The sequence below is a fragment of the Mustelus asterias genome, chromosome 4, assembly GCF_964213995.1.
Source record: "Mustelus asterias chromosome 4, sMusAst1.hap1.1, whole genome shotgun sequence".
Classification (NCBI taxonomy): domain Eukaryota; kingdom Metazoa; phylum Chordata; class Chondrichthyes; order Carcharhiniformes; family Triakidae; genus Mustelus; species Mustelus asterias.
The window spans coordinates 33,667,662-33,687,118 of NC_135804.1; the positions used below are offsets into that span (position 1 = coordinate 33,667,662).

Genomic DNA, 19,457 nt, shown 5'->3' on the forward strand with positions numbered 1-19,457 from the left:
AGGACTCATGGATGCCAGTTGACCCGCCATTCCTCTAGCAAACCCAAGACTGCTCAGTATAATTTGTATTAGCTTCCCAGTACTCCCCTTAGCCCTGGAGACACTTAACTTGATGTTTCTTTGTCCAAATGGCCCCGGCCACACAGCAAAATATTCCTTTATTTTTAAATATGCCAGATGCTGCTTGAAATCTTCCCTGCCCTGGCATTTCAATTTTTAATCCTGTTGTTGCTTTGCCTTGCCTTCAAAATATTCAAAGTGAGAACACAATGTTTTTCTTCTACTTATGATCTTTCTCTATGTTCTCAATGAAACAAAATCATAATTCCACCAATTTTCTTTTTGTAGTATCCTGCCAGGGGTTGTGGATTTTTTTTTTTAAAAAAGTGCTTTGCAAAGATTCAAACCAACAATAGATTTATTCTAGGACCTCTTGCCTGCAAGTACTGAAACTCAAAGGAACTGAATATCACCATTAAATCATATGACTAGTTCTTAAAGCAATCATGCAACTACTTAACTATATGAATATTAACTACTTAAATATATGCACTTTTACTAATAATTTTATGTGCAACCTTAACAAATGTTTTCACAAGTCCATAAAACATCCACAAGCATCATGCTGGTGACCCCCTCAAGAAAGTCAACTAGATTAGTCAGATATGACGTATTTTCAACACATTTATGCTAACTCTGACCAGCTCATACTTGCGCAAGGATTCAGTCACTCTGTCCCTAATGAAAGTTTCCAGTAATTCCGCAACTGATGCCTGACAATTTTAGTTGCCTGGTTTTGTTCTCACTTTTAGAAAAGTACTAATAGAATCCCTACAGTGCAGAACGAGACCAACCAACCCATCAGGTCAGCACAAACTCACCTAAAGAGCATCCCACCCCTGCAAACCCACACACTTACCAATGGCTAATCCACCTAACCTACAATCCTTGGACACCAAGGGACTTTCAACATGGCCAATCTAGCTAACCTGCACAGCTTTGGACTGTGGGAGAAAACCAGAGCACACGGAGGAAACCCACAGACACAGAGAATGTGCAAACTCCACACTGATAGTCACCCATGGCCAGAGTTGAACCCAGGTCCCTGTTGCTGTGTGGCAGCAATGCTAACTGCTGTGCCATCCTGCCACCCATTTTCTTGAATAACGGATTGTATTTTTAATTCTAAATTTTCAATTTAATTAGAACTAAAATGTAATTAGAAAATAATGTATAATCAATTAAATTCCATTTCCCTCAGAATTAGCTCAACTTATTCATCCCTTCAACCAGATATTAAAAAATATGTCCATGGTTTGCAAATTCTTCACTGGCATGACCATTTCATTGTCCTATAACTAAACTCTGACTTCATCCTCCTTCGTCAAAGTCCCCTGCAAATGATCTGAGCGAATTGTGCAATGTACAACTGAGTGAACCAAGTGCATTGTGGATGCACGGGGATAAAGATCCAGGTGCAGTGCTTCAATGTTTTGCACAGAATGTTTTTTGCTTCACATCTGTGTCCCTGTTACTTCAAAACAATATACTCTGGCGGAACATCCAAGCATGTTCAGCAGATAGTTCCTCTTTCAGAAGAAAAATGATTTGAGCAAAACCTCGGTCAGGTCCCAGGGAATGGTGGAACTATCCTGTGTAGCAATGTACGTGGATTGTTTATTTGGGATGAGGTACCGGTTATAGTTGAGATTCCGTTGTTTTAAAACAAAGCTCACCAATCGGTGCAGACTCGATGGGCCAAATGGCCTCCTTCTGCACTGCAGGGATTCAATGACTGTATGAATCACAGTGTGAAAAACATGGTCTGAATTATATTTTTTCACAACTTGTATTTGGACACTTTATAGGGGTGTTATCAAACAAAACCTGAAAACAAGCATTATAGGATGAGGCCAAAGCTTGGTCAGAGGTTTTTTTAAAGGAGCATCTTGGAGGGGGAGAGAGGGAGGAAGAGATTTAGAGGGGAAATTTCAGAGTTTAAAGACATGGACAACTGAAGGCACAGGCACCAATGCTAGAGCAATTAAAATTGGGAATGTTCCAGAAGCCAGAATTGGTGAAGCAATGTGATCCAAGGGAATGTAGGGGAGGGTTTCTTGGGCTGGAGGAGATTAGAGATAGGGAACATCAGACCTTGGATGGAGTTAATATACGTCAATTAGCCTAAGTAAGATGGTGAGCGAGACAATGCAAGTTAGGTCATGGCAGTAGAGTTGCCTCAAGTTTGAGGCAACTCTACATGGCAATGAATTGCCTCAAGTTTGCGGTGGGTAAACCTGTGATGGCTGTCCAGGAACTGTAGGAATAATTAAATCAAGAGGCAAAGGCATGGTTTCAGCAGCAAGGGCAAGGTCCAGTGATATCACTGAGGTGGCAATAGGCGGTCTTTGCAATGGCATCAATATGTGGTAGGATCCTCATTTCAGGGTCAAATAAAAGGGCCAAAAACCTTGTGGTTCAGCCTCAGACAACTGCCAGCGAGAGGAATGGAGTCACTGGCAAAGAAACAGTTTGTGACGGGGTCCAAAGACGATAGCTTCTGTCTTCCCAATATTTAGTTGGGGAATGTTTCTGCTAATTCAGAAAAATGTCTGACACTTTCGAGGCAGTGAAGTGAATTAACAGAGTTGGGGGAAAGCCTAGTATTAAATTTCAACTCCTTGTCTACAGAATATAGTCAAGCTTTAAATTTTAAAGTAACTCACGTGTTTTCCTGTGTTCCACCAGGCCAATAGCTTGCTTTGCAGAGCACTTTGCAAACCAGTTGTCACCTAGTAAAACGGTGACTTCATTTGTGTGGATTAGCTGTCCTGGCATAAATGCAAGTGAGCCAAATGGCACCTGTTAATTATGAAATGAAAAAAATCAAGTCCATATTGAGTTGAATGCTCTCTATTTCAACTTGCTAAAAAAGTAAAACAAAACTGCAATTTAAATACTTAATTACAATGACCACTTAAAAAACCTTTACCTACCAGAATTTTCTGGAAAAAAATCTAATTTTAGAAGGATTGGTAACTTGACAAGGACGCAGCCATTTGAATATTTAATTGCCTTTACTTGCAGAAATACAAAACAGTACACCATGCATATAGCCTAGCAGCAGCGATGAACAGGTCACTCTGAGCACGAATCCATGCAAGCCCATACCACCGATGACGTCACCTGCACATACACTGATGGCGTCAGTATTTATATTCAGTAGGAAATTGCTTAGTGTACATTTTATAATATTTCTCCTCCCTTAATTTGAATCCCCCTTAAAGAAAGTAATGGTTAAGTAATAACACACATGATACTGAAGGCCTGTGGAAACAACATTTTTTAACCCCTTTTAGGCTGTCATTCAAACTCTAACACAATGACATTCGTGTCTCAACTGTACTTCAGTCTTTCAGGAGTTTGGCGACTACTCTGTGACCTGAACAATGCACCTCATGTCTCAGGAGACACTGATGAGGCTGACCCCAGTTGAACTGGGCTTGTAGACGCAAGAATGGGGTGGGTGATTGTAAATGAATGTCCCTTATCCTCTCCTGGAGCAGAAACCATTGGATGCCCCTGTACATCAGGAACCATTTCCTGCTGGGTTTCCACTCACATTTCCTTCTGCCGTGTGGTCCGGAAATGTTATCGTTTCAGAGTCTTGGCACAGACAAAAGTGATCCTTGTGTCTGCGGATGACTCTTCCATTAGTTAGTTTCACCACTAAAGATAATGGAAGCCAGTACTGGTTACCGCCAAATTTTCTCAGCCACAGCCATTTGGATTGAAATGCTTCTCTCTAGTATGGTGGTCGCGTCTCTCCTTCTGTTTTTCCTATCTCCTTCCCACTCTCACTTGGATATCTGGATGCAGCAGATCCAAGTGAGATTTTGGCTTCTTGCCCATCAGCATTTCAGCTGCTGAGTGTCCCATCATTGCTTGTGGCATGATGCGGTACTGAAACAAGAACCAAGAGAGCTTAGTTCTCAAGGGTTCCATGTCATTCATTTGTGCCTGCACAGCTCAGGCCGCTAAACCGTTTGAGGCAGGATGAAAAAGAGCAGTACATGGTGTATTCAATTTCTCTGCATGAACGTCTGGAAGAACTAGTAAATAAAAAGTTGATCAGAGATGAGAAAATCCAGTGAGCCACGAGTAGCAAAAACTTGGCACAGCTTTTCTATCACAATGGGAGCTGTGATGTTGCGCGCTTCCAGCCAGTTAGAGTGCATGCTCACATTGACTAGAAAACGCAAAGCCCACAAATAGCATAGACCAGAGACAAGCAGACCACTCCCACGGTGATGCTGGTGTTGCCATCTTTTGGTTGACCTAACACTCCAAAAAGGATTTCACCTTGTTCTCCAAGTCCTGATCCAGATGCACGACATTGTTAAACATTTCATTCAGGAGACATCCCAGGGAGCCTCATGGACTTCATTCAGAGTCGTACAGCACACAAAAGGCCATTTGGCCCACTTGAGTGCCCACCGACATTACCACTAAAATCACACTAATCCCATTTTTCAGCACTTGGCCCAAATCCCTGAATGTTATGATATTTCAAGTACTCATCCAAATACTTGAAGGTTTACAACTTCCACTATCTCTCCAGGCTGTGCATTCCAGATTCTTATCATCCTGCGAAAATTATTTTTCTCAAGTGCGTCTTCTGGTTGACCCCTAAACCAAGGGGAACAGCTACTTCCTATTCAGCCTATCCATACCCCTCAATCTTATACACTTCAGTCATTTGTCTTCGCTAACCCCCCCCACCAGCCTTCACTATTCTAAAGAAAATAATCCAAGCCAATCCTCTCCTTTATCTTCCATCGACCTCCACTGTGGCACAGACTAGCTCCGCACACATCTCACTCACATTGAATCATAGATTTCCCAGAGTGCAGGAGGCCGCCATTTGGCCCATCGAGCCTGCACCGACTACAATCCCACGCAGGCCCTAATCGGTTGGAGCACTCCTCTTCCTGTTCTGTGCTTTCCAGGTGTTGCGCAGCTGACTCAAGCTTCTTTGAACTTGAATTTCCTTGCCCAGCTTTGATTTGCTCTTAGGACCCCTGCAACTTTTAGCCAGTTGCCCCTTCTTGTTGCAATTGTGACAAGTGTCCATAAATTTGTAATTATTTGCAGTATGCATCGCCCCACACCTAAAATATCCCACTGCTTTTGCCTTTTTGCTGACTGCCTCTCTTCTCACTTGATACACCGCACTCATCTGTGCGCCACAATGGCCTTTTGAATGTATTTTGCATTGTTGTTGCCATTTCCATTCCTTGAGAAATTTCTAGTGCTTCCTTGAAAGTGTGGCTTCTCCCAGCAGGTGGCACTGTATGCTGTCCTCATTAATTCCACAGAATAACCTGCCCCAAACACTCAATGTTCAGAGTTGACATAAGACAGCAAAGTTAGCTAAAGACTGCCCCACCTTACAAAAATGACTAAGGAATGTAAACCACTGGGCATCTCTCAGGGCCTAGGCTTGTAGTGACTCTGAATGAGTGCAACTAAATTCACAAGTAAAACGTCCCCCTTTTTCCATGGTGTTGCTAAATTTCTCATTAGCCCCCCACACTCAGGAACATTGAGCACTTTTTAGCCTCATATGCAATTCCATTTGCCAAGAAAAAGTGTTTCAACCTTTCCACACATTCAGTGCAGTTCCTGCTCTCCTCCACAAACTCAATGATAGTCCCGAGCCCGCTGGTTTGTACGCTGCCGGCATACTCTCGGAGCTGTCAGTCGGAGCCTTCGACCCTTCACTGATAACCACCAAGCACTCTAGCTACTCACTGTTCCAGTTAGTTGAGTAGCAAAACTGTGCGTCGTCAAGCTGAAGCTTGAATATTACCTCGTTGTCAAAAGGATGTGGTAACTTAATTGTGATGCGTGCATTTGAATCTTTACTTGCAGAAATACAAGATAAAATGGTACAGCATGCACATAGCCTGGTGGCAACAATGAACAGGTCCCTCGTAGCAACAATAACAATGCACGCAAGCCCCTGCTTCTGATGCCATCACCTGCTCATGCTCACACTTATTGATATTCAATAGGATTTTGCTTACTGCACATTCTATAATAACCTATACACTATATGCAAGTCTTGAGTGCATCCATGACAATTCAAAGTGTAAGTATTACAGATAGTGTTTTTTTTCTAACTTGGAGTTGAAACTTCAGGACATTTCTGATGCTTGTAATGACCTGTCCCTCCCGTCAGATTTAAGTTACTGAAACTAAGCAACCAAAACTAACACTAACAATCCAGCGGCCACACACATATAGAGCAAAGGACATAGACAGCATTGTGTTGAACTGTGACATATTCTATAGTTGAATAGCTTGAGGTAACTCACCATCCATGCTCATGCATTAATAATTTCCACCTAGATGAAGCACATGATAAAACCATAACTCAGCAAGGAGCTTCCATCTAAAGCGGGGCAAATAAAATTTGCCATTGAAGTGGAAGGAACAATGCAGCCAGCTCGTACCCAAAACTTTACTGTGCCAAAATACTACAAATGATGTCAACATAAAGCTATGGCTCAAGTCTGCTTAAAAGTAGGAGGGGGAGGAAAGAAAATCAGAAGGATAGAAAGTCGATTCTGCAATGTGACGTTAAATATTTTATAGCAACCAAAAAATTGCTTTATCTGTGGCTGGAAGTCTCCAAATGGAAATGTCTTTTTCGCTGGTGATGTTCGCCCTCTGTACCCAAAGAGATCCTCCACCCTGCTGCTGCCCACACTGCCCACCACCACACCCTCCTCCTCCCATAATAACATTTTAATCACTGGCAAAATCAACAATGGTTTGTTAGCTCTAACTTGAAAAGATTAGCGTGTCAAAGAGGAGCTCTCAAAGAAACAGGTGTTTCAATTGTTGAGAAGGAAATAAAAGGCACACTTACATAATTTTGCAAATGAAAGAAAATAAAACTTTTACAGGAAGATTTCATACTCACCATAACATCGTAAGACACTTTGTCAGGCAAAGTTTTAAGCCTGCTTTGAAGTGCTTCATAGTCATTTTGCACTTTAACCCTAAAAGTTAACATTTAAATTTTCAAATTACTCAAACGATTTATGCATGTACAAATATAAATTGTATCCCATAAAATGCTATTTGCTTTCAAGATGTGTGCCATTCTTGACTTTCAATATTACACCAATTTAGAGATCCCTAACAGAGCTTGTGCAATGTGTCTTCATGAAGTATATTGAGTAAACTGTAACCGTGCTTCAATGGCAATAATTATTTGAAACAGCTAATAACAGCATTTACACAATTCTCAAGTTCCTACATAAAGTTGGTTAACAATGTGCACAAAAAGCACTATTCCAATTATATAAAATCATATGACAACAAATTTCCAATCTGTCAAAACATGATCACACACACCTCATATAACTTAGATCAGTTAGCAACTTGGGACAACACAAAATATAATTATCTGGTCTGCAAAAGGAGACAATGTAATCCCTAGTTTCCAATGGATCAGTGGGTAAGCAAATTGCACATCAGGTGAGAAATCAGGTTTAATTGCTGTTGTGTCAAGGTGGCCAATCGCAATTAGGTTGGTGAAGGCACAAATAAGCTCAGTCCTCTTGCTCTACACAAGGGCTGGAGAATAATCAAGTAATAAATCAGGGCAAGTGCAGAGAAATCAACAGCAGAATCTTGACCACTTCCCATCCCAATCCTAAAAGTGTGAAGGCTAATTATAGCTTTGGGTGGGAGCAGTTAACCAAGTACTTGGAATATTTCTGGCCAATGATGCATTACTCTGCATTTAAAAGGAAGGAGGAATTTGCAATTAAACAGTGCTGTTTATATCCACAAATGCCCTAAAGTGCTTCACAGGCAATGGATTACTTTTATAGCACTATAACTGTTGAAATGCAGGCAAATGTGTCAGTCAATTTGCAAACTGCAAGGAACAACAATCAGCACCGGAATAAATGATCAGACAAACTGTTTCAATGATGTTGGTTGAAGCATGAGTTGACCAGGGAATGATTCTGCTCTTCAAATGTGACAATGGAGTTGAAATTGGTCAATGCCAGTAATACAAAATGGCCCATTAGTGCACTGCAGCCTATTGGGCACAGTGTAAAACAAGCTGATTTGCTTTCAACCCATCTTGCATCGTTATCACAGACTAATTTCTTTCAGTTTCCATTAGGGAGACGCACTGTGATTTAATGTCTCATCTGAAAAATGTTCCTAAAGTGCAGTACTCCTCTAGTAGCAGTCAAACTTCAGCCTAAATAATTTGTTCAAGTCTGCATTGGAGCTTGAATACATGACTTGTGAAAGTAAAGGTGAGAATTCTACCAGAGCCACCTGGGAGGTGATAAATTCAACAATATCTCAAGTTTTTCCTTCATCGTGAGAAAACTAGCCTTTTCATAAATTTTGGGGGGTCAAAAAACTTTGACAAGACCAAGTATACTTATGGCATTATCACCAATAGAATAACTCATCTTCCCCACATATAACTATTCAATATATTAGAGAGTAATACTAACCTCACTGGTATGATGAGCACATGACACTGTTAAGCTGGCCATTTTTTTGCAGTATGGTTATGCATCCTTTCTAGAATACTTGGATCATTTTTCCCAGTAAATCTTGTCAGAGTGAAGTTAATGGTTTTCTTAAAGCTAACTCGTGCCTGTACAAGTATCTGCTAGTAACTTAATGTTCTGACTCTTAGGAGTGTAGAAAGGGCTTGTATAAACAGATAAACCTTGTACACATAGATAGACAGGGAATAGTCACCAGTATGATAACCAAGTGAGACTCTGTGGTGCTGATTAGGCCAGGCCACCAATGTAATGCGAAGATGGACAGAACAAACCTAAAAAGCACAACATCTGTTCTCCAGGTCAAGGTTAATATTCCTTGGTCTACAAATAAATATTTTTGAACTTAACCTGAGTGGATTTATTTCTGGAGTCTAAAGTGCAAAACTCCTCATCTGTATGAAGTCTTTGAAATTGACAAAGCATAGGACATTAGACCAAGTTGTGGTAATTAAAAAAGTTATATATTCTATATTGACATCACTTGTTTACCGCAAACTACAGCAAAGTAAACAAATTACTTTAACCAGTGCAAAGCTGGCACAAAATGTACAATTAAAAAAATATCTATGTATTGTTTCATCATATTTTACAATTTCTATTGACAAGATATAATTTTTAACAATTGACAAGCAAAGTTAGAGATCTTAATAGAGCAAGTGTGTCCCAGAGAAATGTTTGGACTTACCAGTGCTGGATTTTTTCCTTGCAGCTTGCGACCACCTGTTATTAAAATAGACAACTGCTCATGAAAAGCAATGTCAAGAATTCCAAGACTGTTCATACTGTAAACAAAAATACAGCAAACAACTGCAACTTAATTGACCAAAAAATAAGAGGTACCTGAAATAAATCCACCTTGCTACGAGACTTCATTGTTTGATGACAAACACTATTACGTCTCAAGGTAATACAAATGGATTGTTTTTCTTGCTGTTTTTACAAACATTCACTATGAACTTTAGTATATCTTCTGAATTACTTTAAAAAATTTTTGCTTGCCTCAGGTCGAATATACAAATCGACCCTTAATTGCATATATTTAGCATGCATGACCAAATCAAAAACCTATATTAAAAAATACTGTATGCTAGGAATCTGAAAAAAGAGATGAAAAAATACTCAGTAGATCAACCAGCATCTATGGAGAGAAACAAAATTGATGTTTCAGGCCGAGATGACCTTTGATCAAAGCTGAAGAAAGTTTGAAATGCAAGAGTTTTTAGGTCAAACTATAATTCTTTACTATACCCATTAACAATCTTTGGCACCTTGAAATCTTGTTATTTAATCTCCCCGCCCTCCACCCAATTACAGACCTTCACTTTTGTTCATCCACCCGCTCTCCCCATTCATTGGTTTAAAACCTCTTACATTTCCAAGTTAACAAATTAAATGCCTGCCCATTTTCCTCAGGCACTGAAAATTACTTGAATCCAGAACCGATTTCTCCTTTCTCTTCATTACACATGAAAGCTATTAACACCACTTTAAGTACAATTTAAAGCAAACAATTTAGGTCATTAGTTACAGTAAACAAACAACCTTTAGTGATAAACACAATCACATTAACACATACAATAATTTGTAATGCAATTTCCCCCTCCCCAATAAAAAATATTTCCATTTAATGTACTTTATAGACAACCCCAAGAGGAAAAGAATCATTGAAAAGGTGACTGCCGAAGCAAATGAATTCTTTATAAGTTGCAGCAAATCTGAAAAAGTAGAACAGAGAAGAAATATGCTGCTCCGTAAATAATGTGAAAACATACACCACATACGTGCTCTGTTAAAAAAAAGAACGACATACTGTCTTAGTCAGTCATTGGTCTGTTGAGCGTTAACTGACTCAGCTAAAACAATAGAGTTATAATTGGCCTCAACACCCTTGGAGGGGGAAAAGAAAAATTAAGCCCAGTTCTGATCACTATACAATAAAACCTATAAACATTACGCAATTAGAAATATCAGGTTCAACAATTTCTATGGCTGAATAGCACACTTCGCTGAATACATTTGTGTATGAAGATTGGCTACTTGGGCAAGGACCTGGTAATCATCTCCAACAAGCAATTTCTTGGAGATAGTAAGACAATGGAATCATAGAACCTTATGGTAGCAAGGCGGATAGCACTGCTGCCTCAGTGCCAGAGACCCGAGTTTGATGCCCAGCTTGGATGACTGTGCAGAGTCTGCACGAGTTTCCTCCAGGTGCTCAGGTTGCCTCCCACAGTCCGAAAGACATGCTGGTAAGGTGCATTGGCCATGCTAAATTCTCCCTCGGTGTACCCGAACAGGTGCTGGAATGTAACTACTAGGGGATTTTCACTAACTTCATTGCAGTGTTAATGTAAGCCTACTTGTGACACACAAACTTTACAGTGCAGGTGGTGATTCGATCTATCGAGCCTGCACTGGCAACAATCCCACCGAGGCCCTATTCCCATAACCCCACGTTTTTACGCTGCTAACCCACCTGACACCAAGGGTAATTTACCATGGCCAATCCACCTAACCTACACATATTTGGACTGTGGGAGGAAACCCACACAGACACGGGCAGAATGTGCAAACACCACAGTCACCCAAGGTCAGAACTGAACCCAGGTCCCTGGCGCTGAGACAGCGGTGCTAGCCACTGTGCCACCATGCTGCCCTAAGAATGCCAGTAATTTCAATACTGATTATACTTGGAATTTCACAAAGATAAATATCCTCAAAGTTCTCCACTCCCCACTCTTAAAAGCTGTTTTAAAGAAACGTACTTCCATGCACCTCCCCAACCCCTCCCCTCAGTCCACTTTGCTAATATTCTCCCTTCTCTCTTGAAGAGTAGACCAGTGGCCTGCATTCACTTGGAGTATGTTGGCTACCACAGTGGAATGCAGAATCCCTCGCTTTCCCAATTAGCCATGCATAGGTCTCTACCCCAAATCAAATATGAAATAAAGACAACAATCCAGTAAAACAAGTATCAAAATTCAGTCATGGCATTTCACTTCAAAATGTACTTCTTCGATTGTGGAGTTCTTTGGTACGGTTTGGTGGTTGTGAAAGTTACTATACCAATGCATTTTTTAAAAAATTCATTTGTGGGACATGGGTGTCACTGGTTGGCCAGCATTTATTGCCCATCCCTAGTTGCCTGAGGGCAGTTGAGAGTCAACCACATTGCTGTGGCTCTGGAATCACATGTAGGCCAGATCAGGCAAGGACAGCAGATTTCCTTCCCTTAAGGACATTAGTAAACCAGACAGATTTTTCCAACAATCGACAATGGTTTCATGGTCATCGGTAGATTCTTAATTCCAGATATTGTTTATTGAATTCAAATTCCACCACCTGCCATGGCAGGGTTAGAACCCGGGTCCTCAGAACATTTGCTGAGTTTCTGGATTAACAATCTAGCGATAATACCACTAAGCCATCACCTCCCCTATTATAATTGAATCGGAAAAGAAGCATTATTAACACAAGTTGCCATAAGAATGGAGGGCGATAGGGAATGGGCAAAGTTTATCAAAACTTACAATAAACAGGGATGGTTTATTGCAACTTTCACAAACCTGATTCCTGCTGTGGCATATATAACCATCTTACTGCAATGTCGTATTATTTGTAGTTTCAATTTACTATTTTCTATGCCACTTTTTAAAAATTCTAACACTTTCCTCTGAGGTGCACCAATGGACAAAGTTTTGAGGCATTATTTCGCAATGTTTTCTTGTTATTTGCAAATTCCAATTCAGTAATAACTTTATATAAAGACAATATGAAGTCCACAGTATCAGTGAAAACCAGGACTCTTTCTGCATTAACACAAGTAAATAAAGTTGCATTTACATTATAAACAGTGCCACTTTTGATCATGAATTTAAGAGTTAAATTCCTGAGGATACTGTTGGTCTCACAAATGTATTCTAATAAACAGTCTTTCATTCTGGTTCATTTGACACGTTTTTGAAACTTACACCATGGAAGTCTATTAACATCTGCCAGCCAGTACTGCTATTTCAAGGAGCAACCATCTATGTTGCAGATATGGACATGGCTTTGCTACTGCAAAGCTTGTGGAAGTACTGAAGTGTTTTTGGGGATGTTGCAATGAGTTGATGGATTTGGTCAGGAGTGTTACTGCATTTTCACAGGTAAGACAGAGGATTTGATGACCTGTTTACACAAAGGCTGCAACAGATATGGGGGCTGTAACATCTCTGGATCTGCAGCAGGACAGACAAGTGGAGCAGAGGTTGCAGAAACAGGTGCTCTGTGCTGAAGGGGAGCAGGGCAGCGAGCACAGACAGTCCTACCCACCACAGGGTTTTGGAGAGCACCCCTCTCAGACTCACTTCAGCCAGAAACAATGTAGCTTGTGATTCTTTAAGGTGGCCATCACAGAACAAGTATGAGGATTTTAGAATTCAAAAGAACTAAAAATTTGAGAGAAAGGAGAATGAGTAGACTGGCAAAAGACAAAAACAGATTTCAATATATAGTCAACCTTGTTATCCAGCACTGCACTAACCAGAATTTTCGACGAACTGGAATTTCTGACAGGCTAATTCTTTTTTTTTTAAAAGCCAGAAATTACCAGTGTTTTAAATAAACTACTAATAATTTGTTCTTGGGGGTGAAAACCAGAGCAATAGATCAACAAGTGAAATGACTGAGTTGAGAGACTAAGGCCAGTAAGGTTAAGTGGAAGAACAGGTGGAGACAGGCGGGACTGAAATGTATTTGTTTTAATGTGAGGAATATGTCAGATAAGACAGATGAACTTAAGCATGGATTAGCACACATAGCTATGTTTCAGCTATTATAGAGATTCAATAAGGACAAGACTGGCAGCTTAAGGTTCCGGGATTTAAACGTTTCAGGCATGACAGAGAAGGATGTAAAAGAGATGAGGGAGTTGCATCACTGATTGGGGAAAATATCACAGCTGTACAGAGGGAGGGCACCTTGGAGCCAAAGCTCAGGAATAGGGAGAGTGAAATCACTTTGATGGTATAGTACTCTAGGCCTCCCAGTGGATGGTGAGAAGATCGCCAGAGGATACAGCAGGGTATAGATAGGCTGGAGAATTGGGCAGAGAAATGGCAAATGGAGTTTAATCCAGACAAATGCAAGGTGGCGCCTTTTGGAAAGTCTAATGCAGAAGGGAAGTATGCAGTAAATGGCAGAATCCTCAGAAGTATTAACACAGTGGGATCTAGGAGTACAGGTCCACAGTTCCCTGAAAGTGGCAACATAAGTGGATAAGGTGGTCAAGGTGGCGTATGGCGTGCTTGCCTTCATCGGTCAGGGCATCAAGTATAAATACTGACAAGTCATGTTGGCAGCTGTATAGAACTTTGGTTAGGGTACATTTGGAACAGTACGTACAGTTCTGGTCACCACACTACCAGAAGGATGTGGAGGTTTTCAAGCAGAGACAGAAAAGGTTTACCAGTATGCTACCTGCTTTGAAGGGTATTAGCTACGAGGAGAGATTGGACTTGGATTATACTTGAATGTCAGAGGCTGAGGGGCGACCTGATAGAGGTTTACAAAATTATGAGGAATGGATAGAATGGATAGTCAAGAGTCTTTTTCCCAGGGTAGAAATATCAATTACTTACAATAGGTTTAAGGTAAAGGGGGGAAGTTTAAATGAGATATGAGAAGTGTTTTTTTTTTAAAAAAGCGGGTGGGTGGTGAGTGCTTGAAATGCACTACCAGAGGAGGAGGTAAAAATGGTATCTATAGCAACTTAAGAGGTATCTTGACAGATACATGAATTGGCAGGGAACAGAGGGATATAGATAGCATAGAGGCAAAACGTCCATAGTTTAGAAAGGGGTAGTGAGTCAGTGCAGACTTGGTGAGCCGAAGGGCCTGTTCCTGTACTTTGTTTAAACCTCATTCCCGTAACCGCTAACAATTGTCAAACACGTGGGTCGCTGTTACCTGCAGCCTGCCCTCGCTCAGGTTTCAACCTCCCACTGTTCTGCACACAAATCCCCTCAGTGTTACTGATTAAATATGTGCACTCCCATGCCTCTCACGAGGCTCCAACGCCCACAGCACCACAAAATCACCCAGGGTTGGCTGAAAACGTGGAACTCAAGCAACCAGCATTTTTGATTAACTGGTACCAACTATTCTCCACGCATGCTGGATAATAAAGGTTCGTCTCTGTACATAAATAGGAAGAGATTAGTCAAAGTAAACATGAGCACATTGGAGACAGAAACTATAACAGGAAATAAGGAAATGGCAGAGAAGTAAATAAATACATGCATCAGCTTTCATGGTTGAAGATACAAAAACATTCCGTGTATAATGGGGAATAAAGGGTCCAGCCAGAAAGAACTTAGAGAAATCAACATAAGCAAAGAAATATTACAGCAGAAATTAACAAGGACTAAGTGGCGACAAATGCTCTGACCTTGACTTGCATTCTAGGGTTTGAAAAGAAGCAGCTGCAGAGCTGGTACAGTAATTGATTTTGATCTTCCAGAATTCCTTAGATTCCAGAACAGTTCCCAAGGATGAGGATGCAAGGGGCGGCACGGTAGCACAGTGGTTAGCACTGCTGCTTCACAGCTCCAGGGTCCCAGGTTCGATTCCTGGCTTGGGTCACTGTCTGTGTGGAGTTTGCACATTCTCCTCGTGTCTGCATGGGTTTCCTCCGGGTGCTCCGGTTTCCTCCCACAGTCCAAAGATGTGCGGGTTAGGTTGATTGGCCAGGTTAAAAATTGCCCCTTGGAGTCCTGAGGTGTGTAGGTTAGAGGGATTAGCGGGTAAAATATGTGTGGGGGTAGGGCCTGGGTGGGATTGTGGTCGGTGCAGACTCGATGGGCCGAATGGCCTCCTTCTGCACTGTAGGGTTTCTATGATTCTATGACTGGAAGGTAGCAAACAGAACCTCAATACTTAATGAAAAAAATGGAGAGAAAACACGAACTGGAGGCCAGTTAGTCTATTGATAGTAGGCAAAATAATAGAATTGATTATTAAGGACAATGTAACAAAGTACTTTGAAAATCATATGTCTAAGGGATAGCCAGAGGGTAGAGTGCACTCGGGTTTTCAAAACACATTTGATAACATGCCAAGAGTTTATTATACAAAATTAGAACTTGTGGGATTGGCATAACATGTGGCATGGATTGGGGATTGATAATTGGCCTGAAGGAAGTAGGAACAGATCAGACATTTTTGAGTTAGCAGGATATAACTAGTGAAGTACAATAAAGAAGTACCTGACCCTCAACATAAATCAGTACCTGACTCTCAGCTAGTTAAAATATATACTTAGGTCAGTGAATGATGGTAATGTATCCAAGTTTGCCGAGGATGCAAAGTTAGATGGCAAGATAAGCTGTAACAAACATAAAGAAACTGCAGAGGGATATTGACAGATTGCAGAAGTAGGTAAGAATGTGGCAGATGGAATAAAATGTGCCAAAATGTAAAATTAACTGCAGTCGGTAAAATAAAAATGCAGAATTTTTTTGAAAGGCGAGATACTGGGAAGCGTTTGCAGTAAAGCATGATCTTACAAAATATCAACTGGTCATTCATTTCCACGTTTTGAATCTACTGCTTTAGTGAACTCCTACCATATAATTTTGACGCGGCTACATTCGCGGCCAGGTGTCTCTGGAGAGGGAGCATGCGGTGTCCACGGGCGCGGTTGACGCCTTCCGCGACCGCTGGGCGCCGCAGGGGCTGGGGTGTATTATCGACCCCGATAATCACCTTTTGGTTTGACGTTTTAAGTTTCCTTTCGACTTTGATTTTGGTTCGGGCTGTTCCCCCCTTCCTTTTGGGGAGCCGCCCCTTTTACTTTGTCCCTAAGTTAATTTGAGTTCGTTTACTTGATTGGTATCGAAAGAAATACCATATAATTTTGATAGCAAATCAGCCAAATAAGAATTACTAGACACATTAGTTGAAGAATTAAAGTCTCCCCCGTGTTTGAGAGTTTATCCAGTCATTAGTTTAATCGTTCAAATTAGGACATACCCAGGTTTGGGTACACAGTTAACTAAGCTCAATGGGACAGTGGAAGCTATGAAGTGTAAAATCTACTGATACACAGCTCCTGGTTGCTAGCCAGCATTCCCTACTGAACATAAGCGCATCAGGAGAAAAACAGTGGTGGTTCCTCCAACTGAACAGTGTGTGAACAGTCAGGCTTATAGATATTTTACCAAGGATAACTGCAACCTGAAGCACAATATTATAGGAGTCAGATTTTGTTATGAACCCATATTGACGCTTCAGATGATCACAGATGCAGTTAACTGTGGAAACATAGAAGCTGCTGTCCAAGAGGAGACATTCCTCAATAAGCTCTCTGAAAATGGCATTGCACCATTTGGATCAACGCTTAAATGTATTGAACAGAGCCACAATCCAGTATTTACCTCACGGCCAAGGACAAAACATTAAAAAAGTTTGGGATTGCCTATTCCAGCCCAAGTATAAATTTAACCACATGGTCAGGCTTAATTACTGTCAAACAACCTCTGGAATTGAAAATTAACTTGTGTGTCTTGTTGTTGCAGTTCTTTTTGGTGGAGATTAAATACCTTTTCTACTTTGTAATCCCTTTAATTTACTTGCTGTACCTGATTTAACATAGAATTAAATAACCTAATGTTTTCCGCTTCCAAATCTGCACTTCTGCAATTGATAGGTTAAACAAACAGTGATTTGTCCTGTTTATATGGGTTCCAGATTCCCTGCACAGAGCTGGCATTTTGCTGTATGAAACGCCACAGCAAGTATAAGTTGAACAAATGAAATTCACAGTAAAATCCAGCACAACAAATCTGGAAAGTTAAAACGAGCAAGGGAATTGGAGGGAACAAATATGAACTTTTGCAGGAAAAAAAAATCACATGATAGTCAACAGCGCCTCAAGTTTAACATTTAACAGAAAAACATAAATAATAGAATACAGGGCCCCTTGAGCCTTCTCCTCCATTCAATAAGGTTGTGGCTCGTCTTTGACCTCAACTCCACCTTCCCACCCGATTTCCATATCGGTCGATTTCCCTACAATCTTTTTTCACATTTGTTCTTTGTGTATTTGTAATTGTTTTGTATTAACGTATTTGTAATAAACAAAAAGAAACCAAAAATCTATTTTAGCCTTCAACATGCTCATCAACTGTGCATGCCCTGGCGCCGAGGATACAGAATTCCAAACACTTGTAATTCACAGAGAGGAAGTTCCTCAAAACAATTTGAAACGATTGATTCATTAACCTGAGACCGTACTGCCCAGTTGTAGCCTCTTCAACACTAACAAATACCCTCAAGATCTTAAGTTTTAATGATACATAAACTTAGATCTAATATTTAAACTTCCTGAAGCAAATTGTGCAATACAACTTTTTGGATAGAGAGCGATTCGATCATTGCAACATACAACTGTTTTGATTAGCCAGGAAAGTGTTTAGGTTATTTTTGGAAAATTAAGTAACATGTTGTTCATCTCACTTGATGGGGGAGGCCGAATTCGAGAAAGCCCTAGAAGGATTTAAGCAGCGTGACGTCAGATGTAAAGGTGCAACCGAATACAAGTGTTTATTTTCTGTTTCGATTGCATTTAATTCGAAACTCTCAGTTGCACCTTCACTGTTACGCACGCTGCTTTTAAAGTGCCCTGGTTGATTTTACTCTCTTGGAAAATGTGCTCGCCACGCTGCAGGGAGATTTCTAACCGAGAGACCGAAGTCCCTCCATCCAGAGGCAGAACTAAGGGTCAAAGTCCAGCAGCAAAGTCCCCGCTGTATCTGGGGGTAGTCTGCTGCTGGCTGATCCGCCGGGAAGCAGGTTTTACACCGGGCTGGGGCTCGATGTTGAGGGGGGGACCCGATACATTTAAATCGTCGCTTTAAAGAGAAACCCTGGGCTCAGGGGGAGGGCAGGAGGCCGAGAAAAGCCCGATTCCAGCCGCGGCTCCGTCTCCTCGTTCTTCAAACTCTCCGCCTGATTTTAACACAACGGCCGCCGCCGCCGCCCGCCCGCTTATTCACGGCCTTTACCTTTCCGTGCTCTTCCCGGAGCCGTGAGAGCGGCTGCGAGCGGGCCGCTTTGCCGGCGGAGCAGGGCCGATGCTGCGAGTCTGCCATTTCCTTCAGAGCGGAGGCCCGAGCGTCAGTTTGACAAACACTCAGGAACTGGGAGTCCTAAAGAAATGTTTATGTGGGTGATAACTGCAGCCGCACAGCTCCTCACTCCTCGTCCGCATAGAGGGAGCAGGCCTTGTCATCCACAGCGTCGGCGCGGCAAACATTTCACACTCGCATTATCGGCCCAAACAGCGCTTCAAGGCCGGCTTCTCCTTCCCCCCCAGCACCACCACCGGAGCCGCTCCGCTCTCAGCAACGCCCGCTGCCCCGCGCCATCTTCCTCAGCCCGGAGCGCAGCACACTGGGGCGGGGCCACGGAGGGAGCATGTGACACACTGGGGGCGGGGCTGCGGAGGGAGCACGTGACACAATAGGGCTGCGGCCGCCCAGGGAGCACGTGACACTGGGTCCATTGCCGTGTCGGGAGCGTGGGGGTGGGGGAGACCAGTTGGTTGGAGTACGTGATGCATTGGGAGCACGTGACAAAGGTGTCGGACCATGTCAGGAGCACGAGGCACTGGGTGGACGGGCGGGCGTGGCTATTGAGTGGAGCACGTGATGCCTGGACTAGCCGAGCTCTATAGAGTTATTGACAGGACTGGGGAAGGCAGTTAACACCTGAATGCTTGCATTGGCGTAAACCATAGAAAACATTCTTTCTGGTTGTATCACAGCTTGGAATGGCTCCTGCTCTGCCCAAGACAGC

General features: G+C 41.9%; 1 protein-coding gene across 2 annotated transcripts in view; it reads right to left on the reverse strand.

Moving 5' to 3' along the window:
* Positions 1 to 19,097, reverse strand: part of uri1 (URI1 prefoldin like chaperone) — a 58,697-nt gene extending 39,600 nt beyond the window's left edge. Inside the window, exons 1-4 of one of the 2 annotated variants that reach the window (XM_078210788.1) lie at positions 18,665 to 19,097; positions 9,304 to 9,338; positions 6,992 to 7,070; positions 2,727 to 2,862 (exon numbers count right to left, since the gene is read on the reverse strand). In XM_078210788.1, coding sequence (XP_078066914.1) covers positions 2,727 to 2,862; positions 6,992 to 7,070; positions 9,304 to 9,338; positions 18,665 to 18,751 — 337 coding nt within the window. In that variant the 5' untranslated portion in view covers positions 18,752 to 19,097. Of the gene's footprint in view, positions 1 to 2,726; positions 2,863 to 6,991; positions 7,071 to 9,303; positions 9,401 to 18,664 lie in introns of both variants that reach the window. The other variant, XM_078210789.1, reaches the window with a different exon arrangement.
* Positions 19,098 to 19,457: the final 360 nt, after the last annotated feature.